At 43.7% G+C, this 27,896-nt stretch overlaps 1 protein-coding gene across 2 annotated transcripts in view; it reads right to left on the bottom strand.

Moving 5' to 3' along the window:
- TTC39A (tetratricopeptide repeat domain 39A) overlaps positions 1-27,896 on the bottom strand; it is a 118,140-nt gene that overhangs the window by 8,355 nt on the left and 81,889 nt on the right. For both annotated transcript variants that reach the window (XM_077450259.1, XM_077450260.1), the window contains 5 exons: positions 21,796-21,887; positions 14,925-15,045; positions 12,003-12,114; positions 5,237-5,351; positions 2,120-2,236 (listed from right to left, as the gene is read on the bottom strand). In XM_077450259.1, the coding sequence (XP_077306385.1) occupies positions 2,120-2,236; positions 5,237-5,351; positions 12,003-12,114; positions 14,925-15,045; positions 21,796-21,887 (557 nt within the window). The remainder of the gene's footprint in view (positions 1-2,119; positions 2,237-5,236; positions 5,352-12,002; positions 12,115-14,924; positions 15,046-21,795; positions 21,888-27,896) is intronic.

Here is a 27,896-nt window from a genome sequence, read left to right as displayed (position 1 = left end):
CATGCGCCACCAGAGGCGAGCGCCACATCACTGAGGAGCCAATGCATGTGCCCGGCGGCCATGATGTCCGCCAGGCACCCTGATCGCTCCTGACAGAGCAGGAACGTGGATCTGTGTGTGTAAACACACAAATCCACGTTCTGTCAGGGGAGAGTAGGCCGATCATGTGTTTCTAGTATATAGGAACCCCATTTCTCCCTCACTATTTAAAGCCTCATGCACACGATAGGATTTTCCAATGGGAATTGTGTGATGACAGGCTGTTGGTGGAAAATCCGACCGTTTGTACGCTCCATCAGACAATTGTTGGCCAACTTTCCGTGGACAAATGTTGGATGGCAGGTTTATACATTTTCTATGGACAACGGTGTGTTGTTGGATTTTCTGAGCGTGTGTACACAAGTCCATCAGACAAAACTCCAAAGTACAAATACGCATGCTCAGAATCAGTGCTCACCAAACACAACATTAACAGAAGGTGTCTAAAGGGTAGCACTAAAGAGATGAAAAACCACGTAGTACTTCACTACGTTTGTGTTTGTTGGCCAACAATTGTGTGTGGTTTGTATGCAAGACAAGTTCCTGGCCAACGCCCTTCAGACAAAAGTCAGACGTTTTGTCTGCGGAAAATCTGATTGTGTGTACGAGGCTTTAGTGTGGCCAGAGAGTGAAGTGGCTGGGAGTACAGAAGCAATACACTCCTTACCACTTCCCTTCTATAGGGGCATTAAGCACTTAGACCAGGAGACAATTTGCTGAGTATTCAGATTCCTCTGGGTCAAACCTGGGGTGAGTTAAAGAGTATACCTGAAAGGGAACCACATGAAGGAGGTGCAAAATATAAACCAAAAACTGTAATAAAAGACTGTTAAAAGTTCAAATAATTATTCCTGGTGCTCACAATGACTATGACAATGACTATGTGGCAGATGAGGTTTAATGTTGAGAAATGTAAAGTTATGCACTTGGGGGCTAAGAATATGCATGCATCATACATGCTAGGGGGAGTACAACTGGGGGAATCCATAGTGGAGAAGGATCTGGAGGTTTTGGTAGATCATAAGCTCAATAATAGCATGCAATGCCAAGCTGCGGTTTCCAAAGCGAGCAAAGTCCTTTCCTGTATTAAGAGAGGTATGTACTCCAGAGAGAGAGATATAATTTTGCCCCTGTTCAAATCATTAGTAAGACCTCATCTGGAATATGCCGTTCAGTTTTGGGCACCAGTTCTCAAAAAGGATATCGGGGAACTGGAGAAAGTGCAGAGAAGGGCAACCAAATTGATAAGAGGCATGGAGGAACTCAGCTATGAGGAAAGATTAGAGGAACTGAATTTATTCACTCTTGATAAGAGGAGATTAAGGGGGAATTTGATCAACATGTACAAATATATAAGGGGTCCATGTAGGGAACTTGGTGTCGAGTTATTCACTTTACAGTCAACAAAGAGGACAAGGGGGCACTCTTTACGTCTAGAGGAGAAGAGATTTCATCTCCAAATACAGAAAGGTTTCTTCACAGTAAGAGCTGTGAAAATGTGGAATAGACTCCCTGCAGAGGTGGTTATGGCCAGCTCAGTGGATTGCTTTAAGAAAGGCCTGGATTATTTCCTAAGTGTACGTAATATAACTGGGTACTAAAATTTATAGGTAAAGTTGATCCGGGGAAAATCCGATTGCCTCTCGGGGGATCAGAAAGGACTTTTTCCCCCTGCTTTAGCAAATTGGATCAGGCTCTGCTGGGGTTTTTTGCCTTCCTCTGGATCAACTGTGGGTATAGAATTGGGTATATGGGCTGGTATGATATTTATTACATATTTTTTTTTTTTGGTTGAACTGGATGGACTTGTGTCTTTTTTCAACCTGACTAACTATGTAACTATGTAACAATCTAATATATGGAGTTTATGAATCCAGGTTTACAAGAACCATTTCAAATACTATATCTGTACTTCACAGGTATGACATGATGAGGACAAGGAATGACCTCAGGAATGACAAAAACAAAAGGCTAAAACATTCTAACAATGGATGGTGGATCCTAAAATGATGGTTTTGTTATGTTCTATTGCCAGCTTGTCACAATTCATATATCACTGAGCTGTCACAGCCTCACTTACTTGGCACTTTCCAGCAGTTTGACAGCATCCTCCCTTCTGTCCAGCTGCAGATAGAGCAGAGCCAGCTCCAGCAAAGCATTGGGTACCAGGTACTCATCATATTTAATCCTCTTTTCACTGCCAAGGAATAAAAATGTTTCACAGGATGGCAAGTCAGTTATATGGCCTTGTAAAAAAAAAAAGGATAAAACATTTCCTGGAGCTTTGTTAAAGTTATACTAAACTTGCTAGCAAGTGGAGATTTTGGCAGAAGAGAAGTAGAGAGTCTTTTTTCCAAATGTACTCTTACCGGCGTTGCTTTTTTTTAAAAATGTTTTTCTATATACAGTGCCTTGCAAAAGTATTCACTCCCCTTGGCTTTTTACCTATTTTGTTCCATTACAGCATTTAGTTCAATGTTCTTTTAATATGAATTATATGTGATGGATCAGAATACAAAAGTCTAAGTTGGTGAAGTAAAATTAGAAAAATATATACATAATTTTCAGAAATAAAAAAATGATAATTGGCATGTGTGTATGTATTCACCCCTTTTGTTATGAAGCCCATAAAAAGCTCTGGTGCAACCAGTTACCTTCAGAAGTCACATAATTAGTGAAATAATGTCCACCTGTATGTAATCTAAGTGTCACATGACCTGTCATTACATATACACACCTTTTTGAAAGGCCCCAGAGGCTGCAACACCTAAGCAAGAGGCGCCACTAACCAAACACTGCCATGAAGACCAAGGAACTCTCCAAACAAGTAAGGGACAATGTTGTTGAGAAGTACAAGTCAGGGTTAGGTTATAAGAAAATATCCAAATCTTTGGTGATCCCTAGGAGCACCATCAAATCTATCATAACCAAATGGAAAGAACATGGCACAACAGCAAACCTGCCAAGAGACGGCCGCACACCAAAACTCACAGACCGGGCAAGGAGGGCATTAATAAGAGAGACAGCACAGAGACCTAAGGTAACCCTGGAGGAGCTTCAGAGTTCCACAGCAGAGACTGGAGTATCTGTACATAGGAAGACAATAAGCCGTACGCTCCATAGAGTTGGGCTTTATGGCAGAGTGGCCAGAAGAAATACATTACTTTCAGCAAAAAACAAAATGGCACATTTTGAGTTTGCGAAAAGGCATCTGGGAGACTCCCAAAATATATGGAAGAAGGTGCTCTGGTCTGATGAGACTAAAATTGAACTGTTTGGCCATCAAAGAAAACACTATGTCTGGCGCAAACCCAACACAAAGAACACCATCCCCACAGTGAAACATGGTGGTGGTAACATCTTGCTGTGGGGATGTTTCTCAGCAGTCGGGAAAGGTAAACTGGTAATTATTGAGGGAAAGATGGATGGTGCTAAATACAGGAATATTCTTGAACAAAACCTGTATCACTCTGTGTGTGATTTGAGGCTAGGACGGAGGTTCACCTTCCAGCAGGACCATGACCCCAAACACACTGCTAAAGCAACACTTGAGTGGGTTTAAGGGGAAACATGTAAATGTGTTGGAATGGTCTAGTCAAAACCTAGACCTCAATCCAACTGTAAACCATCCAACGTGAAGGAGCTGGAGTAGTTTTGCAAGGAGGAATTGGCAAAAATCCCAGTGGTAAGATGTGGCAAACTCATAGAGACTTATCCAAAGCGACTTGGAGCTGTGATAGTCACAAAAGGTGGCTCTGCAAAGTATTGACTTTAGGAGGGTGAATAGTTATGCACATTGAATTTTTTATTGTTTGCTTCACAATAAAAAAAAAACATTTTCAAAGTTGTGGGCATGTTCTGTAAATTAAATGATGAAAATTCTCAAAAAATCCATGCTAATTCCAAGTTGTGAGGCAACAAAACGTGAAAAATGCCAAGGAGGGTGAAAACTTTTGCAAGGCACCATACACAGTTAAGTGTACATTTCTAGCCTACTCCAGGCCACCAATGAAGCTGTGTGACAGGAAGATGGAACCCCAGCACACATGTACAGGCGTTACATCATCAGTGCCATCAAATGGGGAAGATGCAACAGCAGAAGGAGCAATCAAGAGGCGGCCACACACTAGGGAGTAAAGCTGGCCATATGCATAAACAGCCTGTGGGTTGACTGAAAAAAATCTAACAGATTCCTCCATCTAGCCTAAGAGCCCGTTCACACTGAGGCAGCACGACTTGCAGCGCGACTGCCTCAGTCGACCGGGATCCGACTTTAGCGGCGGCTTGTGAAATGACTTCTGTATAGAAGTCAATGCAAGTCGCCCCAAAAGTCGTACAGTAACCTTTTTCTAAGTCGGAGCGACTTGAGTCGCTCCGATTAGAACGGTTCCTTTGCATAGAGCGGGACACGACTTGTCAGGCGGCTAAGTCGCCTGACGGGTCGCCCCTGTGTGAACCGACCCTTACCACCTGTCAAAAAACCCAAACAGCAGCTGCATCTCATTGGAAGCCTTTCTGCCGGTAACCTTTATTATTTCAGTCAAAGGATGTCAGGCAGATGGGGGCTGACAGGGCCATCCACATAGCAAATTGTGGCCAGTTTCAACTTTAATCAGTTAATGACCCATCAAGACCAAATCATTTACATGTTTTACAGGTGCAAACACTTGATCAGAACTTTTTTTTATTCCTTTTTTCATGATGTGTTTTTTTTTATGGTTCAGCATATTAATTCAATTTCAATAAAAAAAAATTGTTTTAGTAGTGGTAGTGATTAGTTATGTAAAAAACATGGGTAAAAAGTAAAAAAAAACAAAAAAAAAGTATATTTTTCTTGCCATGAAAATGTTAAAACATACCGTAAATGGGATTTTAAATCACCTTATTATTCAATATAGTTAGGTAAATCAAGCAAGTTTGCAGATATATTTTGGAGCCTTTTCTTTAGGCTGGTCATAGATGTATGGTTCCTTTTTTTATCTGGTTTAGCCAGCTTCCTGGGCAAAAAAAACAAATCGATTTCTCAATCCACACAATTGAGGTGTACACAGGAATACTCCCTACTGAGCGAGGACTTTCCACTGACGGAATACACTGATCAGTGGCTGCAGCCTACAAACACACAAACATACATAAAACAAGTTTGTACATGTAAATGTGCAGCATATATATCACAAACCCTCCAGCGCATACTCACTTTACAGAAATGTATTTAAAGCACTCTTCTGCCTCATCTATCCTGTCCAGATACTTCAGGCAAAGTCCCTTCAGCAGCTTCACCAGACACTGATCATCGGCCAGGAATTCAGATGCTGACATAGAGTACAAAATAAATCAGTTTAATTATTTTCAAGCTGAGCTATTTCAGTTATTCCGCATTACCTAGGGCAACTTAAAGTGAACTTATGACTAGGTTAAGGACGAGTAACTAAATTTTGTTTTTAACAAAATGTAAATAAGCTTTAAAAGAGCCAGCAATGATCTTTGTAGATGCAGGCACTGTGGACCATTTCATCCTCAAAATTCATAGCAGAAGCACTAACATTGTTAGTAACAAAGTAATTCTCCGAGCAGCTCAGCTCACCCTGCTTCCCTCTTCAGTAGTGACTTAGAATCTCGGGTCACCCTGCTACCCCCTCCATCATATGGTTACCACTTGTCTCCATTTCTTGAGGACTGTTACATTTTGAGGGGTCTGTCTCTGCGAAACACACGTCCCCAGTCACTAGTATAATTAATTAATTGCAATTAATGCCCTGTACACACGGTCGGACATTCCGATAACAAAATCCGTCGGATTCTTTTCGATGGATTTTGGCCCAAACTTCTCTTGCATACATACGGTTGCACAAAGTTGTCAGAAAATCCGATCGTACAGAACGAGGTGACGTAAATCATGTACGACGGGACTATAAAGAGGGCAGCAGCCAATAGCTTTCGCCTCGTAATTTATTCTGAGCAAGTGGGGTAGTTTGTCCGTCGGAATCATCTACACACGATCGGAATTTAAACGATCGGATTTTGCTGTCAACATTTTTTAGATCCAGCTCTCAAACTTTGTGTGTCGGAAATTCTGACAGAAAGAGTGTGTTTCTTTTTTTTTTTTAACAAACAGTAAATGAGCTTTAAACAAGCCAACAATGACCTTTGTAGCTGCAGGCACTGTGGACCAATTCATCCTATTTATAGCAGAAGCACTAAGGCTGTTCAAACCATTGTACCAGCAGCTCAGCTCACCCTTATTCCCCCTTTTGTAGTGACTTAGAAGCTCAGCTCACACTGCTACCCTCTCCAGAGTACAGTTACCATTTGTCTCCATTTCCTGCGGACAGTTCATTTTGAGGTGGTCTGTCTTTGGGAAACAAGCATCCGAAGCATTGTCCCCAGCCTCTAGTGTAAACATTGAACTGCGCAGGTGTCAACGTGTATGGAGAGCCAGCGTTTAGAGTTCAAAAAATAGAGAAAGAAAGCTGTCCTGCCGAACCTGAGCTACAGAGTCCCACCCCCCCATGTTAGGGTCACTGAAGCGTCTGTGCAGTGGAGGGCAGATTGCACCATAAGGGATGAGCACTGCTAACTACTCAATTGGGAATGCATTGAAAAGATCAGTTTGGTTAGCGTTGATCTGCTAATTTCCTTGTCCATTACAGAATTGTGAAGGAGAAATGTATTCAAGGATGTTTTGAGGAGGTCATACAAGCCCACGTAATTCTGCATTTCCAGAATGGAAAAGACAGTTCATTAAAGCCCTGGTTGTCAACTTACAAGATAAAGGGGGGCTCAAATGCAGCCCAGATGAGCCCATGCTCCCACAACTCAGTCCTGGGACCCAAGGGCCGCACTTCAAAAAACCAAAGGACTGCAGGTTGGGCACTGGGGCTTTATAGGGTAAATATTAAATAGCCTTGTATGCACTTGAGGCACACTGTATTGCAAACATACTTGCATGCTGGATTCTTGATCCACTGTCTTGTGCTTTTCAGCTCACAGTACACGCTAATCATTTCTAAAAGGTGTATGCATTCACGTATGGTGTGAATGTAGCCTTAGCCCTTGTGCACACGGTCGGACATTCCGATGGACAATGTCCGATATGACCGTGTTGTCGGATAATCCGACAGTGTGTGTCTTCCATCGGACTGTTTCCATTGGAGTATCCGACGGACCAAGTTTTCCAGCTGGGCTATAAAATTTTCCGACAACATGATCCGATCGAACTTTGTCCGATCATGTGTAGAGAATTCCGATCGGACAAAGTGCCACGCATGCTCAGATCAAATTCCTAGACCAAAGCTATTGGCTACTAGCCTGAACGTAGTGCCGTCCTAACAAAATAACGTCATCACGTTAAGTACGATCGGATTTTCTGATAACTTTGTCCGACTGTGTGTATGCAACAGTTTCGGACAAAATCCGTGGTTGTCGGAATGTCCAACCATGTGTACAAGGGCTTAGATGTTCCACCTATTGTAATTACAAGTTTGCTTCACGCATTATTCATTTCTGATCCCTTGCGCATTACGTACCCTTGACACCTTTAATCTGTGGGTTACTTACTCCTGGCCCCTGTGCTCCATGCAGTAACTCATTGCTGACCCCTGCACTCTGTGCGCTACATACTCTTGTTCACTGCACTCTATGGATTACGCATTCCTGACCCATAACAGAGCATGCTCAGGTTGTATTTACTATACCAAGCTCCTCCAACTGTTACTGTAATTTGACCACACCCACAATTACCTGTGGCACACTACACTGCATAATTTCCCTACTAGTGATTCCTAAAGCATCTTGTCTTTAAATCTTGAATGTCTGCCTCTTGTTCCAAAAAGTCTGTGACCAATTGTTTAATGTTAGAAATGTGGCATGATATTGTGAGTGTGACTAGAAATGTGGGACATGCATTTTTTGGTGTGGTTCACAGTGGACATGGTCAGTAGGGTGTCACCCAGCTTCCATTTTGAAAATATGGTAACCTTACTTTAACACTGACTTGCCAGCTCAGCTCACCCCTGCTTTCTGCACTTGCAGTGACCCATCAGCCTTGCAGCCTTCTAATCTCCAATGTAAACACAAAGCAGAGCACCGAGATGGGGATCAGGAGCTAAGTTACCAACAGAATGACATGAATGACTTCAGTGCTTTTGTGAATTTTGAGGATAATTGTTCCACAGAGACAGCAACTAAAGATGTTAGTAAGGGGTTGCTTTAAACCTCATTTTAAAGAATAAGTAAATACTTGAATGTCCATAGCCTGGTCACATGTTCTGTGAGGTGAACTTACACTGGACCCCCTATCCCGCCGGTCCTGCTGTACCGGAGTCCCACGATCCCCCCCGCTGTCAGACATCAGGTCACCTCTTCAACAGTCTGGGGATTTGAAATCCCCACAGCTTAATTTCCTATCCATACCTCTCAGTGCGTGTGTATAGGAGGCATTCTATTTGGTCAGTGCCATCACGTGGATGGCGCTGACCAATCAGAATCAGCCTAGCCCGTCCATTCAGTGTTGGAGGAGAGGAGAGAAAACCAGTAGGTGTTCAATCCTCAGACTGGCAAAGCGACGTCCCAGAGTCTGACAACAGGTGATCACGGGGCTCCAGTACAATGGGACCGGTGGATGGGGAGGGGGTCCAGTGTTCACCTTACAGACTTTCTGTAAGGCTGAACTTACCCTTTAAAGACACAATGGGGAGGATTTACTAAAACTGGTGCGTGCAAAATTGGGTGCAGCTCTGCATAGAAAGCAATCAGCTTCCAGGTTTTATTGTCAAAGCTTAATTGGACAAGCTGAAGTTGGAAGATAATTGGCTACCATGCAGAATCCCCATTGATGAAGTCAAAAATGACTAAAAGCCTTGGAACGTGGTTATGCAGAGCTCGGTTCATGTGTTGATCATGGGAGAGTGTGGAAAGTGACAACACTGATAGTTGAAACCAGCGTGGAGGTGGTGAGACTGGGATGTGGTGTTGCCTATCTGATAGCTACCCTTTAACAAACAATGTACAAGATGATTTTAAATGTACCGGCTTGTGCAAGGATAGTTAAAGACAGCATGTAACCAATCACAGTTTTATGTTTTCTTGGAGAATCAATACGATTGAGTACCTTTAGAATGGTGGATCTCTGTACTACGGCCATTAGTTTCCTGGATGGATACAAAGGCCCTGGCTGGGTTATGAGCCGCAAGCTGGATTGACCTTCCATAACAAAAAGTCAATACATTTTGGTAAGCAAGCATTTTATAAGGTGGAGGCTTACATTAAAGACTACGCATTTTCTGGTGACGGATGGTGCACACATTTTTTGGATGGACTTTGTCACTAGATGGACCTTTCCTTCTTCCTATTTTCTTGTTTTCTTTTTCACAATAAATTATGACATGATAATCGCAACTTTATAGGGGGTACCATGCAGAGCTGCACAAGATTCTGAGTGCTCCAGTTTTAGTAAATCACCCCCAATAACTTATGTCAGCATATGAATACAACATGCCACCTACAGTCTCTATCAACAACATAAAATGATTTAAAGTAGGTTGATGGCCTCCCTATATATTTAGTCATTTTTGTGGTTGAAAATCGTCTGAAAATGAACAGGAGTGTGATCCACATGCAACCACAAATAGAAACATATCTTATCCATAGTAGCAAATGGGGACAAATCTGCTCATCTTTGAGTAAGTTTTGGAGCATCAGAGCCTAATAAAGTCTTAATGTACCCCTTCTCCTACACAGAGCCTAGGGTCAAGCTCCATCACAGGGAAGTTTTCCAATAAATTAAAAAAATCTTCCTATGTAATAACAAGTGCATATAACCACTATAGATGCTCATTATCACCCTTTAAGCCCTTGTACACACTGTCGGAGATTCCGACAGATTAATTCCGGAAGAGGTCCGGAAGTGATGTTGCATACACACGGTCGGACTAAGTTGTCGTAAAATCCGATTGTACATAACGTGATGGCGTTATTTCATTACGACAGGACTACGTTCAGGCTAGTAGCCAATAGCTTTGGTCTAGGAATTTGATCTGAGCATGCGTGGCACTTTGTCCGTCGGAGTAGGCTACACATGATCGGAGTATGTCCGATCGGAGCATTTTGACAGAAAATTTTACCGGCAAGTTGGAAAACTTGGTCCTTCGGATATTCCGACGGAAACAGTCCGATGCAGACCACACACAGTCGGAATATCCGACAAAACGGTCCGATAGGAAACATTCCGTCGGAATCTCCGACCGTGTGTACAAGGGCTTAGAGGTCAGCTTAAACATTGATGTTCAAAAATGATTGCTATTATAGGGCCATGTATGGTCACCCTTTTGTGACTACTTGTAACCATGATGGCCCAACAATGGTTCATTCTGCTGCTTACAGACTCGGGGCTAGATCATTAAGCTGGCGATTGCTGGCTGGGGTTTGTCATCTGAGGAGCCATGATTTACTCATAATGCATTGTTGGAAGCTTACAATCATAGGTCTTGGCAGCCATCTCTGAGCAAACATTGAATACACGGTATGCAGGCAATCTTAGTTACTGGCCCAAAACACAGAGTTCACAACGTGGACTGAAATGTGTGCAAGTTTGAGCTCTGTCATAGTACAGAAGGCAAGTTATAGCATGCAAGCACTCATGGTCTAGACTTTTTTGGGGGCACTGATTTATTGAGCGCCAAAAGATTGCCATTATAACCTTGCTGGCTATATACATTTAGAGACTTTAGGTGGCATATACAAACCACAAGCATAAAATGCTGTAACTAAATACATCCCAACACTATTATTGTACATTTATGTTGGTACCTTTGATTGTATAGACTTCTGGGATTTGGGATTACCCATTTACTGAAATTATTGCAATGTGTGACCTTTTATTGACAGTTTTCCCAAGTATTAGAGGATGGTGTTATATTGACACCAAGGTATATAATTTATTAACTCCAATGTATACTGCAGTAAACATTACATGTAGGCATCACATTATTGTTGTGATGGATGTGTCATTGCAGGGCATTTTATCTACATCCATCAATCATTCCCAAACAAGTTTTGGTATTAGCCATGTTTAGAGATGCTCCAATTAAGAAAATGAATACAGACATCAGAAGAAGGTTAAATGCACAGATTCAAGGCCAACTTTGTTAAGAGTACTTTTGGCCCATCTTCAGGCAGGAACATAAGAGCCTGGGTCACCTAAGCATTCATGTTTATGCTACAGAAATGAGAGGCAGGAGGGGCATGGAGACACTTTCAATAAACGCTGTCACAGGAAGCCAAAGCATGTTTTCTAACAAGATCTGCAGGTACCTATAGGCATGAGATAATTTTAGTTCAATGGTTGTCTTACGTCTAATGCCGCATACACACAACCGGACTTTCCAGCAGACTAGGTCCGACGGTCTTCCCAATGGACTTTTGGCAGACTTTCAAAGGACTTTCCGAACGAACAGACTTGGCCACACACGAACGGACTAAGTCCATTCAAAAGTCCATTCGTTTTGAACGTGATGACGTAAGACGGGACTAAAAAACGAAGTTCAATAGCCAGTAGCCAATAGCTGCCCTTGCGTCGTATTTGGTCTGTTGGACCAGCACACAGACAAATGGTTTTCCCGATAGGAATTGAGTCCGTCGGACAGATTTGAAACATGTTCTATATCTAGGTCTGTCAGATTTTGTTCTATGAAAAACGATCAGATTAGCCCACACACGATCGGATTGTCCGACAGACTGATTCCGTCTGACCTAGTCTGCCGGAAAGTCCGGTCGTGTGTACGCGGCATATGACTACCTTGACAGCAAGACACCGGTACCCCTTAAATTAGCCCAAATAGGTAAAGTAATAGGAGTGACAACATGTCAGATGAATCCAGCAGACATCTGAATGTATCAGCCACTGTGCCCCACATGCAAAAACACCCGAAAAATGAGTGCTTGCCTTAAATTACATGACTTGCTACCTGCAGCTCCTTCCAGAGCTTCCTCTGACTGATTCAAAGTCTCCAGCATGTCCTCGGTGAGATCCCTCTGCTTCCCAATGACAGCATAGCCATTCCAGATATACATCATCTCCTGTGAAGGGAAGCACTTCAGATGAACAAAAATACTCCTGACCTCTGTAAAGCATACAACGTCTAGGATGATCATCACTAAGCATGCAGGTGTCATAAAGGAATTTTTTTATTTATTTGCATTACCTACAACTTTACCTAAACCCCAACTTTGTCATAATAATACATGGCGGTGCTAGTCCTGGAAATATAACTCTCAGCGACTCCTGTGATGACTTTTTGGTACCTTTGTCACCAGCTGCACAGCCGTTATAAATGGGTCTTATACCCTTTGGATTTCACACTCACATGAGGAAGCAACAATAGGAGAGAGACTTCATAATGGGCAGAGGGAAATAAAATAACTCTTATAGGTCGTAGGTGTCAGTGCTAGAGTTCTTAGGAGTTTAAGTATATCCAAAACCATTTTTTCACTTTGATTTTGGCTGTTTTTTTTAAATTGGTTGAACAAGATGGTCTATGTAACTATGGATAGAGTAGGAAAAGGTTAAAGCCTCTAATTTTTCTTTTTTCTTTTTTTGCTATGTGTGTTTTATATGGGAGATTTCTCTTTAATTTCTGTCCTGTAGACTCAACACGGAGTAAGAGGATCTCTTTGCAATGGGAGGGGAATCCTCTTATACACAGTTGTAGAGGATAAGGTGCCACTATTGGAAGATTTCCCCTTGATTCCTGTTCTGGTGGCAACTCGATTTTGGATTTGTCCTCACTTTTATTGCTGCTCATCTGAAAAATTACAGAGAGCGAATCTCCTAATGGGCACACAGACAGCAATAACAACCTAACAGTGCTTTTAAAACCCTACCACTCTATCAAAATCTAAAAAATTTTTTTCTAAAAGTGTTGCCTTTATTTATACTTTAAGGCTGAACTCTAAGCAGAAAATGAAATACAACATTGTAATAGATATATGTAATCTATTTTACATGCCAAAGGACTTGTATTTCTGTCTATCCAGTTCTGAGATTCAAACAGCCCTGCAAGGCACAAAACACATTTATTTTCCTCGTTGACAGTTATAGATTATAGAAGTTAAGTAGTGGTGTCATCTCTCCACTGCCAGTCTTCAGATTAGACAGTGAAAGAAAGGCAAAAAAAGAATTAATTTGGGTTTAAAGCCTTAAATGTGTTGTAAAGTCAGAAGGTTTTTTATCTTAATGCATAAAATGCATTAAGATAAAAAACCTTCTGTGTGCAGCAGCCCCCCTAATACTTACCTGAGCCCCCTCTCTGTCCAGCGATGTCTTCAAGTGTCTCAGTCATCCAGGACTCTCCCTCCTGATTGGCTGAGACACAGCAGTGGTGCCATTGGCTCCCACTGCTGTCAATCAAAATATGTTCGCCAATCGATAGAGAGAGGGGGCAGGGCCGAACCGCTGTTCCATGTCTGAATGGACACACAGAGCTGAAGCTTGGTTTGGGTGCCCCCATAGCAAGCTGCTTGCTGTGAGGGCACTCAACAGGAAGCAGGGGACAGGAGCACAGAAGAAGAACCCAAGAAGAGGGGGATCGGAGCTGCTCTGTGCAAATTCACTGCAACAGGGCAGGTATGTATGTTTGTTACCGATTTAGCAACGTGCATGATTGCAGTGGCCCCCGACACTGTCTCTCTCCTCATTGGACAGATTGATAGCAGCGAAAGCGGTTGGCTCTTCAAATCTGCTGACACGGACACAGTGCCAGTGTCAATGCATGCAGCAGCCTGACTCGAGGAGCGAGTACACACTGGTGCCCCCAGGGAAAGCTGCTTTCCCTGGGGGCACCCAATGAAGAGGAGGGGCCTGGAGCGCCCGCAGGGGACCCCAGAAGAAGAGGATCTGGGCTGCTCTGTGCAAAACCATTAGGGCTCTTTCCCACGGACGTGTCTGTGTACAGAGCCCACTCTGCTCAGCGGGGGATCGCTCCGTCGATCCCCGCTGAGCAGGCAGATGACAGAGTGCAGAGACGGACCTGTCAGAGCGCCACTCTCCCCTATGGGGGATCAGATGAGGAAGGACCGTTGAATCCCTCGTCACCCGATCTGCAGACGGATGGAAAAATAAGCTTTTCCTCCGTCACACTTTTCCGGATCGGTGCAGGTCGAATGTCAGCGGACATGTCACAGCTGACATCCGTCCCTCCATAGACCTCTATGGAGTGTCCGTTCAGGTCTGTGTGAAAGGGGCCTTACACTTAGCAGGTAAGCAAAAGCATGTTGGTTATTTTTATAAAAAAAAATACAAAGCTTTACACTTTAAGGTCACCCCCCTGCTCACTTAGCTCTTTCCTCTTAACATGTTCATTGGTAGAATTTTTGCAGCACACCTGATTGGCTACCAGTCCCACCCTTTCTTCTCTCATTCTAAGCTCTACTGTACAAGGACTGCAAGAGGCTGGCACCCAGGACTTTTTTTCAGCGGGAACGCAGTCCCGGCACCTTCAGCACTAGGGGTCTTATTGTTGCTGAGGAGGTCTACTGTTTCTGGTGGGGGATCTATTGTTGCTTGGGGGGGTCTTATATTGCTGGGGATCAGTTGTCTCTTCAAGAGATCTGCTGTTGAGGGAGGGGTCTACTGTTGTTGGCTGCCATAAAGTCTATTAATGCTAAGTTCATTTTACAACCAGACTGCCCATGGATGGATTGGAATATGGCCCATCCCTGCTGAGTTGTCGAATTTCAATCCATTAATGGCTAGCTTTACACTAGCTGCCTTTAAAAAAAAAAAATACATGTAATATTGTATACAATGTTGCATTCATTTTTGTTCATCCTAGCTCACTGACTGACCCTTTAACTGAAATGTAAGAAATGAGTAAACATAAGAGTCATACCAATGGAGGGACAGGCAGAGGAGTGTGGATCTGCGCCTGATACCTACGAGATTTCCGGATGGCAAATTTCTCGGTGGGAAGAGATTTTCCAGCTATTTTCACTTTTAAACCCGGTACCTGTCTATGGAGGCAAACACAATTATAAGATGGGCTATAGACACGCCCGAGTGTACGATGGAGAATCACACCATGGCAGAGTAATGTGTAGATAACACAGCCCAACAAATGAATATCTTTTTCCTTGGTGCCTCCCTTTTAAAGCTGGCCATACACCTATAGATTATCTGCAGATTTTCTATGGTTAGATGAAAAAAGTGCAACAGATTTCTCCATGTTCACTAAACTGTGTGGATGGAGGAATCTCCCACTTTTTCCATCTAACCATAGAAAATCTGCAGATAATCAATAGGTGTATGGCCAGCTTAAAGCCCCATACACACTATCAGATTTTCTGCTGATTCTTTCCTTCAGATTTACCAAAACCATGTAATATGAGGTCAAACCTTAGGAGTTTCAATGTGTATGCAATCAGGCAGGCCCTTCCACTACATGGTTTTGGTAAATCTGAAGACAAAAATCAACAGAAAATCTGATAGTGTGTATGGGGCTTATGACTTGATCCTGGGGTTATTTGGGGTGCCGATTCAGAAAATTGCATTGGCCAGACTTCATCAGCTCTGGTTTCTTAAGCCTCATACACACGATAGGACTTTGTACAAACTTTCCCTTCGATTTTTGTACAAAGGGCGTCGGCCCTGAACTTGTATTTCATACACACGGCAGGACTTTTTCAGCCAACTTTCACCAAATCACGTGGTTTTTCTGCTCTTTACCGCCACCTTTGGTCAACTTCTGTATTGTTGTCTGATCTTTTGCATTGGTTCTGAGCATGCCTGTTTGTACTTTGTACAAAAGTCCTATGGTTTTCCGTACACACGATCAGACTTTGCTCCATCAGACTTTTGTTGCCAGAAAGTTTGTCCGTTCGCACAGCCAACAAAAGTCTGATGAAAACCAAAAAAGTTTGTCCGATGGAGCATACACACGGTCAGATGTTGCTCCAAAACAGCTAATTTGCATGTTTGTTGTCAAAAAGTCTGATCGTGTGTATGGGCCTTAAGTCTGATTGTGTGTACAGAAAACCATCAGACTTTTGTACAAAGTACAAACACACATGCTCAGAACCAATGCAAAAGATCAGACAACAATACAGAAATTGACCAAAGGGTGGCGCCGGAGTAATTGAACTAGAGCTGCAACTAACGATTAATTTGTCTGTCGACTAATCTATCGATTATTTTTTCGATTAGTCAACGACTATCTGATTATTATTTTAATTTTTTAATGAATCTAGTGGGTTTTTTTTTTGATTAGCTAATTAATCCTTTGGATAACCTTGAGAGTATTGCATTGCAGAGTATTGCAATGCATTGGCGGGCAGAGTATTGTATTGTATTGGCGGGCAGAGTATTGGCAGGCAGAGTATTGTATTGGCTGGCAGAGTATTGGCGGGCAGAGTATTGTATTGTATTGGCTGGCAGAGTATTGGCGGGCAGAGTATTGTATTGTATTGACTGGCAGAGTATTGTATTGTATTGGCTGGCAGAGTATTGTATTGTATTGGCTGGCGGAGTATTGGCGGGCAGAGTATTGTACTGTATTGGCTGGCAGAGTATTGTATTGTATTGGCTGGCAGAGTATTGGCGGGCAGAGTATTGTACTGTATTGGCTGGCAGAGTATTGGCGGGCAGAGTATTGTACTGTATTGGCTGGCAGAGTATTGGCGGGCAGAGTATTGTACTGTATTGGCTGGCAGAGTATTGGCGGGCAGAGTATTGTACTGTATTGGCTGGCAAAGTATTGGCGGGCAGAGTATTGTACTGTATTGGCTGGCAAAGTATTGGCGGGCAGAGTATTGTATTGGCTGGCAGAGTATTGGCGGGCAGAGTATTGTACTGTATTGGCTGGCAGAGTATTGGCGGGCAGAGTATTGTACTGTATTGGCTGGCAGAGTATTGGCGGGCAGAGTATTGTATTGTATGGGCTGGCAGAGTATTGGCAGGCAGAGTATTGTATTGTATTGGCTGGCAGAGTATTGGCGGGCAGAGTATTGTATTGTATTGGCTGGCAGAGAATCGTATTGTATTGGCTGGCAGAGTATTGTATTGTATGGGCTGGCAGAGTATTGGCAGGCAGAGTATTGTATTGTATTGGCTGGCAGAGTATTGGCGGGCAGAGTATTGTATTGTATTGGCTGGCAGAGTATTGTATTGTATTGGCTGGCAGAGTATTGGCGGGCAGAGTATTGTACTGTATTGGCTGGCAGAGTATTGGCGGGCAGAGTATTGTACTGTATTGGCTGGCAGAGTATTGGCGGGCAGAGTATTGTACTGTATTGGCTGGTAGAGTATTGGCGGGCAGAGTATTGTACTGTATTGGCTGGCAAAGTATTGGCGGGCAGAGTATTGTACTGTATTGGCTGGCAAAGTATTGGCGGGCAGAGTATTGTATTGGCTGGCAGAGTATTGGCGGGCAGAGTATTGTACTGTATTGGCTGGCAGAGTATTGGCGGGCAGAGTATTGTACTGTATTGGCTGGCAGAGTATTGGCGGGCAGAGTATTGTATTGTATGGGCTGGCAGAGTATTGGCAGGCAGAGTATTGTATTGTATTGCAGCAGAGTATTGTATTGCAGCAGAGTACTGTATTGCATTGCAGAGTATTGTATTGCAGAGTATTGCATTTCAGAGGCTGGTAGAGTATTGGCTGGGTATGGAGGGATGGCTGCTTCCATCCGACCTCTCCCCTCCACTGCACAGATCAGTACGGAGAGGGGAGAGAGAAACCGTCATGTCATGACGCCGGTTTGTTTACAAGTGATCGCTCCGTCGGAGCGATCACATTGTAAACGCCTGGGTGTAGAAAGATGGCCGCCGCTTCGGAGCTAGGCCGAAGCCGCGGCCTTTCCTAAGGCCGAGACCGCGGATCGCGGCATGTGCGCTCGGATCGGTGACGATCCGTTGCACCCCTAGGGACGGCAGCACGGAGGGGGAGAAGAGAGGGGGACGGCGGGGGAGAAGAGAGGGGGGCGGCGGCACGGAGGGCAGCGCTAGATACTAAGCACTGCCACCACTGTGATGCATCGAAGCCCAGAACGCACGTCAACGTATTTTCTTAGTCGATGTAGTCGATTACGTCGACGCGTCGTGGCAGCTCTAAATTGAACATCCTCATTTGAAGTGTCGTCAGTACGTTGAAATGTCACTATGTTCGTGTTTGTTGCCTAATAAGTCTGATCGTGTGTATGCAATACAAATTTACGGCCAACGTCCTTTGTACAAAAGTCCACAGGAAAGTTTGTACAAAGTCCGATCGTGTGTGTGTGAGGCTTTAGGCTTCATGTACACGGGACGTTTTTACAACCTCTCCTGAACAATTGAACTTGACAGATAGAAACCCATGTTTAAATGTCTGTTTTGCCACTTTTAAATACTGTGTTTTCGCATGTTTGTGTTTAGAAGCATTTAAAAAAAATTAAAAATTTATGTGTGTGTGTGTGTGTGTGTGTGTGTGTGTGTATATATATATATATATATATATATATATACACACATACACACACATATATATATATATATATATATATATTTTTTTTTTTTTAAATGGCCAAAAATTGAAAACCGCCTGTAAACGAAATGCGGCTAAATGCGAGTTACCGTGTTTAGCCACGTTTGAAATTTGAAGTGCCTCTAAACACAGCTTCTGAACGCATTTTTTTGGGTTCCAAAAAAAGCGTCTAAACGCAACTGCCTAGAAACTACTATAAACAACCCTGTGTACTGATAAAATAACAGAGGAGAGTTCAGGAGCAGTTGAAAAAAATGCCCAACTGCTCCTAAATGTCCGTTTACCAGCAGCAGTGTACATGGGGCCTTAGGTAGCGAGGCATACTAGAAGTAATATGAAAGTAGGTTGGCAACAAAAGTTATGCTTTTTTCTTCCCTTCCCCCCCTTGTTGTGTTTTTTTTTTCAGAGGTAAACAGTGTACTTCTTATATTATTGTAGCTTTATCAGGGTAAAAGCACTTTTTAAGCAATGTCTTATATGCTACACATATCTATGTGGCTGCTTTAAGGCTTATTTCTACCGATAGCTTTTGCTGCTATAATAATAGACAAATGCGTGTAATTGTACTGTTTACAATACATTTTTTAGTTGGTACTTTTTTTATTTCTTTTTTTTTTGTTGTTGTTTTTGGATTGTTTGTATTATATGATAAATCTTTCAGTAAAAAAAGTTATTTGTAAAAATAAAAATAAAAAATATATATGTATGCTGATGCCTTCACTGGAACTAAGGGGACAAGCCCAACCCCTGAAAAACAACCCCCAACCATAATCACCCATCCACCAAATGATTTGGACCAGGGCACTAAGCACGGTCCATAAAGACACAAATGAGTGACTTTGGGGTGGAGGAACTTGACTGGCCTGCACAGAGTCCTGGCCTCAACTCTATAGAACACTTTTGGGATGAATTAGAACGGAGACTGTGAGCCAGGCCTTCTTGTCCAACATCAGTACCTAACCTCACAAATTTGCTTCTGGAAGTATGGTCAACACTCCTAAATCTTGTGGACAGCCTTCCCAGAAGAGTTGAAGCTGTTATAGTTGCAAAGGGTGGGCCAACTCAATATTAAACCCTACGGACTAAGACACCATTAAAGTTCATGAGTGTGTAAAGGCAGGCGTCCCAATACTTTTGGTAATATAGTGTATGCCATATATTTATCACCATATGGTATTTACCCAAAGAGGTTTTCATTTTATTAATAATATAGAAATACAATCAGCGCAACGGAGCAAGAAATAACATGCAAGCTGAACACTAATAGATCTTCACAAAAATCCGCAAATGTATATATAAAAAAGGGAGTGCAGCGCAATAAAACAATAAAAACAAATTTTTCAAGTCCAAATGACAGAACGGATGAACCACAAATCTCAGAAGAGGTGAACAGGAAGTTTCCACGTGTTTGGAAAAAATCCAGGAGCACAAATCTGAAATGACAAACCCTCCACCTCCAAACTTCTCGCTTCGCTCACCTCATAGAGTGGACCCCTGAACTAACGGGCAAGTGCAGATCCCTCACAGGGGTAAGTTACAACAGATGACTGATGGATCCGATCCTCCAATGTGATACCCCAGGTTGGAAACCAGGACCATATATATAAAAAAGTGATCTAAGTGCTCTCCATATAACATCCAAAAGTTTATTAAAAATGAAGATTCCTACTCACATGATAACAATTGTAACAAGGCATGTAACACAGAACAGCATGCTGCATGTGAATTAGGGTGGCAGCAGGTGACATCATCCAAACGTTGCTCTTCCCCCGTACGCATTATGTTCATCAGAACTTCCTCAGGGGGGCAGAGCTACATCGTCACCCGAATACTGCAGCTCCGGATTAATTATAGCTAGAATCCTATCAGTACTACAAACGTCAGTCAGACAAAAAGCCTCTCGCTAGAGAGCATGAAATAGCTAAGATAAGTGGTGCAAATGACACAGCCCTAAAAAAGTTATATAAACAAATCAAAGAACCGGCACTTATCAGCACCTTCTAACACTATCAAATACAGAAAACACAGTGAGCCATTACCGTGCCCCATAAAAATCCTATAAGCACACAAAAAAGGATCACAATAAATATAAAATTATAAAAATATATCAAATTGGGTACAACACTGACCCCCTAAAGTTTTATCAAAATATTTACCCACATATAAAATTCCTATGAACAGTTTAATTATGCACCCGCTGCCATCCTTTACATAAAAAGAATCATCTATCATAAATAAAGCAATTTAAATCAAAATCTACATTTAATCCTTCAGGTGTTAAAACTTTAGCTTCAAAAATCCAAAAAGACTCTCTTTGGCTGAGATGACGAAAGTCTGTGTGGATTAGAGAGGAGACATCCAGGGTCTAATAGATTCCGGGGTGTCTCCATGAAGAGAACCTGTGATCTATATGCTATCACATAGGCAGCTATTGAGTCCCTATGTGATAGCAATAAAAGGTATGTAAAAATAATTGATCAAAAATTAAAGGAAACATTTTTAAGCATATAAAGGAGACACCTGCAAAATAAAAAATAAATAAAATGTTTTAGAACCCGCAAAAAATACATGTGTTGGGGCACCTATGTATGAAAATGGCAATTGTCCTACACATGTTATATATCAATGTGCACGCCAGAGTCAGAGCAATCATTTTAGCACCAGTGTACCCAGAAATTAACTTTAATGTATTTTTTACTTAATCTTGCCTTTCATAAACAGCTGCACTAATGTTGTGTAATATAAAAATTAGAACGACCAACATTTTATGCTCTAGGGCAGTGATGGCAAATCTTGTAACCCCAGATGTTTTGGAACTACATTTCCCATGATGCTCATGCACTCTGCAGTGTAGATGAGCATCATGGGAAATGTAGTTCCTAAACATCTGGGGTGCCAAAGTTTGCCATCACTGCTCTAGGGTGTCTGCTTTTTTATACATGTAAACAAATAATGTAAAAAAATAAAAAATTTCTCCAGGAATGCCGTTGTGGAGGGAGTGGTAGAGAATGCACCTTCCCCCTAAAGCCTAGTACACACGGGCCAAATAAGAGGTAACATCGGCCAGTTCAATAAAATACATGGTTGTAGAGCTCCAAGGTAGCCAGTACATTATTTCAGCTGAGGATGTAAAGGTAAAAGTTTCATAAACAATTCTTGAATTCAGCATTAAAAGCGTATATGATCTAACCCTCATTTTATGTTATAGACAGGCAGCAAGCACTTATACATTCTTTCCTTCTTACCTGAAAAGTTGTACTTCATCCTCCCCAAAGGGTTTGGAGTCATTTGAGGCAAACATGCTGAGATAGGCTGCCTTCATATACATATATGTGGCCTGTGAAAGAAGTAACATGTCATATATAAAATATTAATTAATTATAAATTAAATTAAATATTTAAAATTTGGACAAAACTTGCAAATACAGAGACTGTAAATACTATATAGTATTACTAAATGCTTTTTGGATAAAGTAGGAGTGTCCTATTGGGGGGATTTCCCTTCACTTCCTCTCCCATAGCCAAAACAGGAAGTGAGAGGAAATCCTTCCAAGTGAGGGAATCCTTGGATGTCACTAGAGTCACTAGTGTCCTCATAGGAAGATTTCCCCTCTATTCCTGTTCTGGTGACAACCCAACATTTGGGATTTTCTTTCACTTTCATTCTTGGTGATAGTGGTAAATGGGACAAACCGAGAGGGTGAATCTCCATAATAATGGTGAGGGAGGCACAGGCAGAAAATTATTACTTTATTGGTGTCCCTCGGGAGGATTTCACCCAACTTCCGGTACCAGAGACACTACAGGAAGTGAGAAGGCACTCCCCTTAAAGTCAGTGGAAAATCACATGTTTACAGGTATTACTAAAACAGCCATAGCTATACAGATTACAACTGTGAAATGTTCTCCTCACCTTCTACCTTGGTGACCACCAGGTGAAGGAATCATTTTGACATAGACACAGACAGTAACAATAATCCCAACAGAAGTTCTAACTCTTCCACACGCTATCAAAAACTCAACAAAATGTGCTTTGGTTTCCACCTTAAAATACACTGATTAGCCAGAACTTTATGACCACTGACATTGATTATCTCATTACAATGACAACTGAAAGTGTGGTATATAATGGGCAGCAAGTGAACGTGTTGTCCTTGAAATTGATGTGTTGAAAGCAGAAAAAATGGGCACCACAGTTTGTTGCGTATGGGGTTGCATAGCTGCAAAACGATCAGAGTGCCCATGCTGACCGGTGTCCACAGCCCAAAGCGCTTAGAATTAGCATCAGAACTGGACCACGGAGCAATGGAAGAGGGTGGCCTGGTCTGATAAATCACATTTTACATTATATGGATTACATGGCGAAGAGAGGCACCAGGGTGCACTATGGGAAGAAGGCAAGCTGGCAGAGACAGTGTAATGCTTTGGGCAATGCTCTGCTGGGAGACCTTGAGTTCTGCCATTCATGTGGATGTTACGTGACACATACCACCTACCTAAACATTTTGCTGACCAAGTACACCCCTTCATGGAACTGGTATTCCCTGACAGCAGTGACCTCTTTCAGCAGGAAAATGTGCCTTGCCACACTGCAAAAATGTTCAAAGAATGGTTTGAGGAACACAACAATAAATTCAAAGTGTTAACTTGGTCTCCAAATTCTGCAAATCTCAATCCAATTGAGCATCTGTGGGATCTGTGCTGGAAAAACAAATCCCATGCATGGAGGCCCCCTCTCGCTGGTAATTAAAGGATCTGTTGTTGATGGCTTGGTGCCACATACCACAGCATTCCTTCAGAAGTCTAGTTGCCCTCATGTCTCAAAGGGTCAGGGCTCTTTTAGTGGCAAAAGGGGCACCTACTCAATTTTAGGTGGGTAGTCATAAAGTTATGACTGTGTAAAGTATATGTAAACCCTAACAATTAACTTCTCCTATTTGCTCCCTTTGGCCTGTTAAATATACCAATAAAGTGTTTTGTATAACTACTAATAATTGCAAAAAATACACAAAATATCTGTTGATCCTGCCAGAAATCCACTATTTTCTATTGGAATCAGCAGTGTCCTGTCGGCTAGCCATACACAACTTGGATTTTAGTTGATTCCTGCCGAATCCGTCAGCACAAATTGGCTTAACAAACTTTGATTGAAAACCAACAGTCACTATTTCGTACTCTAAGCTCGTGTTCACACTATTGCCACGTGGGAACCATGGCGATTCCAGTGGTTTCCGCATCGCATCTCCCTCGCAGGTGGTTCACACTACCCTCACACTACCCTCTGTGAACCGCTGCGGGTGTCAGTACAAAGTTAATGACACCCCCAGATCGGTTTGCAGATCGCAATGCGAACTGTAAATTTGGACAGGAATCAGATGGCATGGGTGTGAATACCCACGTGATCCGATTCCAGTGCGGGAAAAAGAAAGGTTCCTGCACCTTTTTCTGTGAATTCAATGCGAGTTCAGCCATACAACTGTATGGCTGAATTCGCACTGCACAGACATTGCATGTGATCGGCACAGCAATGCGGTGCGAATCAAATGCGATGTCTGTGTTGGATGCATATGTGTGAAGGCTTAATCCTGGACCTCGCCACTGCCTTTGATACAGTTGACAACCCCCTCCTCCTCCAAAAACTTGATTTACTTGGACTTCGTGGCTGTGTGCGCCTTTGATCCAAATCTTACCTATCTCACTGCACCTTCAGTGTCACTCTCAACTCTACGTCCTCTTCTCCTACTCCTCTTACCATTGGGACCCCATTGGGTTGTCCTTGGACCTCTCCCATTCTCGATCTACACATCCTCCAAGGGTCCACTACTATTACTAAGCTGATAACACCCAAATCTTTCTCTCTACCCCATCAGTTTCCTCATGCATCACTGATTTACTAACATACATATCTGACTGGATGTCACACCACTTCCTCAAACTCAATCTATATAAAACCAGGCTCATATTTCCTCCCCCACGTGCCCCTTCCCCTGACTTCTCTGTTGAAGATCAATAGCACACCCATCAGTTCAACCCTGCATGCCAGGCTGCTAGGGGTAGCCCTGCACTGTCTTTTCAGGCCCACATCCAATCCCTGTCAAAATCATGCCGCCTTAACCTCCACAACATCTCCAGAATACTCCTCTTTTTAACGGATGACACCACAAAACTTCGAATTCACTCCCTGGTTATCTTTGACTACTGCAACTCCCTCATGGGATTACCTTTACATAGACTATCCCCTCTTCAGTCTGTCATGAATGCTGCTGCAAGACTGATCCACCTTACCAACTGTTCAGTCTCCTCCACCCCTCTCTGCCAATCCCTCCACTGGATTCTATTCACCTAACGGGGCGGCTCGTTAATTAGGCAAATTAGGTGGTCGCCTAAGGCCTTGCACTCACAGGAGCCTCACGGCCACCTTATTTTCTGTGATCACGACTAATGTCAGCGGCGGCCCCCACCCGCCAGGACTCTGTGGCCCAGGGGCGGACTGAACAATAGGGCACTCCCCGAGGGTCCTGGGCCAATCATTGAGCGTCCCAGTCCAGAGGCAGCAGGTGCAGGGAGCGGAACAGCAAAGGCCTTTAAGGTGCCGGCAGCAGCAAGATGACAGCACCCGGCTCCAGGCAAGGTGTGCAGGCAGCCATAGGGTACACAGGGCCAAATGTCCATGTGAGGGCCCTAAAGCAGCTAAGGTAGCTGGCCTTCAGCCTGTGCCTCTCACCCGGCTGCCTATTCAGTTCAGCAATCCTGGCTGGAAACTACCCAGCTGCGCTATGACTTTGAAGGGGAAGGAGCTTCAATGGATCTGATCTTCTGATGCTGCCTGACCGACCCCAGAGAAAGTGAGTGCCCATGCAACCCTCCTGTGCTCCTGTGGGGCAGCTGCATATAGAGAAATTGATCTTTCCATATTCTTCCTGCAGCTGATGAATGCTTGATTCTCCTCCAATTCCTCCTGCAAGCATTCAGCGGCTGCAGGCGGAATATGGAAATATCAATTCCTCTATATAAAGCTCCCCTGCCGCTCCTCCTATCCAACTTCTATTGCTGCCCCCCCCCCCCCGTGCTCTCAGCCCCCAGTGCTCTCCACTCCCCCCATGTGCTCCCTTCCCTAGTGCTCTCTGCCATCCCATGCTCTCCACTCCACTGTGCTCTCCGGTTCACACCCAGTGCTCCCCTCCCCACCGTGCTCTCCAGCTCCCCCCCCCCCCCACGTGCTCTTCAGCCACCCTATCTTGATCTTCAGCTCCCCCCACAGTGTTCTCCAGCTCCACCAGTGCTCTCTTCCCCCGGTGATCTTTCAGCCTCCCCCCTGTGCTCCCTGGCTCCCCCCCTTATGCTCTCCGCCCCCCATGCTCTCCATCCCACCATGTTCTCCAGTCCCCCCACACTCATGCTCTTCAGCTCCCCCCCCCCACAGTGCTCTCCAGCCCCCCATGCTCTCCATCCCCATTCTATTTGCCCCCTCCAGTGCTCTCTGCCCCCCCAGTGCTGTCCACCACTCCCCATGCTCTCCGCTCCCACCAGTGCTCTTCAGCTCCCTCCACTCTCTTCCCCACCCTCATTACTCTCTACTCCCACAGTGCTTTTAGCACCCCCCCCCCATGCTCTCCACCCTGTTGCTCTCATCTAGCCCCCCCCCCATGCTATCTGCCTTATTCCCGTGCTATTTGCCACCCCCGTGCTCTTTTCCGGCCCCCCTCACCCGCCGCAGCTCTGCTAGGTTACCGTCTCCTTTCTCCTGCCGCGGGGGATCTGTCAGGATAGAGAGTGGGGGAGGGACCAGTATCATGGACTGCTCAGTCTAAAATGCCGGGCGGAAGATGCAGCCCGCCAGGGACCACTCTATCTCACACCATCAGATCCTCTGAAAGGAGCAGAACACTGTCTTGACCCAGAATGACAGCAGACTCAACTTGTTGCTGGCCGTCATGAACATCCTACTGGCATGGAAGGTACTGAACCAAACATCACATACACCTTCCCACAGACAGGGAATGCAGACTGGGACATGGGGCACAGGAGGGCATGCAGACAGGGACCGGGCTAGGGATCTTTCTATCACCCCTTCTCTCGCTCACCTTCCCCTCTCTCTGAGGCAACTTCAGTCTAGCAAAGGAGGCTGTACAACTGTGCAAGACTGAAGGTAAATCTCTCTTTATCAACCACCTCTCTCTCTGTCATCCTTCTCTCTCTCACCCCATCTCTCCCTTTCACCACCCCTCACTCTCTCTCTCTCCCCTCTCTCCATTCTGTCTCTCCTCTCTCTCCCATTTCTCTCCCTTTTTTCTCCCCCCTCTCTTCCTCCCTTATGTCTCTCTCCCTCCCCCACCCTCTCTATCTCCCTCCCTCTCTCCCCTCTCTCTCTCCCTCCCCCTCTTTCCCTATCTCTCTCTCTCCCCCTCCCTCTCTTTCTCCCCCTCCCCTCTCTCCCTCCACCTCAATCTCTCCCCCCTCTCGCTTTCTCTTTCTCCCTCCACTCTCTCTCTCCCTCTCCCCTCTCTTAATTTACAAAGCCATCCACAACTCTGCCCCAGCTACATCACTTGTCTCATCTCAAAATATCACCCAAGCCACTCTCTTCGGTCTTCCCAAGACCTCCTGCTCTCTAGCTCCTTTGCCCCCTCCTCCTAAGCTTGCCTCCAGGATTTCTCCCATCCTTTGGAACTCACTACCCCAATCTCTCCAACTGTCTGGCTTCTAACTAATACACTATTTTTTTTACTTTCTCCATCAGCTCACCCCCCCCCAGTTATTATGTTTTGTATAAATTGACCCTCTCTCTTCGATAGCAAAACTCTAACAATCAGAGCTGTCCGATTCCTCTTGTACCTAATTGTATTGTAACTGTAATGTCTGCCTTCATTTTGTAAAGAACTGTGCAAACTGTAGGCACTATATAAATCCTATATAATAATAATAATAATTGAAAAAAATCAGGTGCCAAGGGAAAATTGTCCACTGAACCATGACTGCATCCAATCAGATATAGTCACTGTTCAGGTATTCAGACAGCTGCTGATGTTGTGACTGTCTGAATACAACACCCAGCAGTGCAGAATAATCAATCCATGCTTTTTGGTGTTAATGGGAAATTTGAGGGTATTTCTATAGTTCAGCCCTGTGGTATTATGCCTTATATATATATAAAACATCTCCTTCACCCCACCTTGCATTAGGCGACCATTTGTGTTTATTGCATTGGTTGGCATAGATAGAAGTGTGGTTAAATTGTGCCTGAATATTCAACCAACCTTTAGTGTTTATGCTTTTTACAGTAATGAAATCAGCAGAATGATGCTTTGCTTTGGACAAACAAATATAAAAAATGTCATGAAGCCAT

This window comes from Lithobates pipiens, unplaced genomic scaffold (genome assembly GCF_037356315.1).
Source record: "Lithobates pipiens isolate NorthernLeopardFrog02 unplaced genomic scaffold, aLitPip1_a1.2 Scaffold_23, whole genome shotgun sequence".
Classification (NCBI taxonomy): domain Eukaryota; kingdom Metazoa; phylum Chordata; class Amphibia; order Anura; family Ranidae; genus Lithobates; species Lithobates pipiens.
Note: the sequence above shows the minus strand (reverse complement) of the source record. Positions and strands in the feature narration are given on the sequence as shown.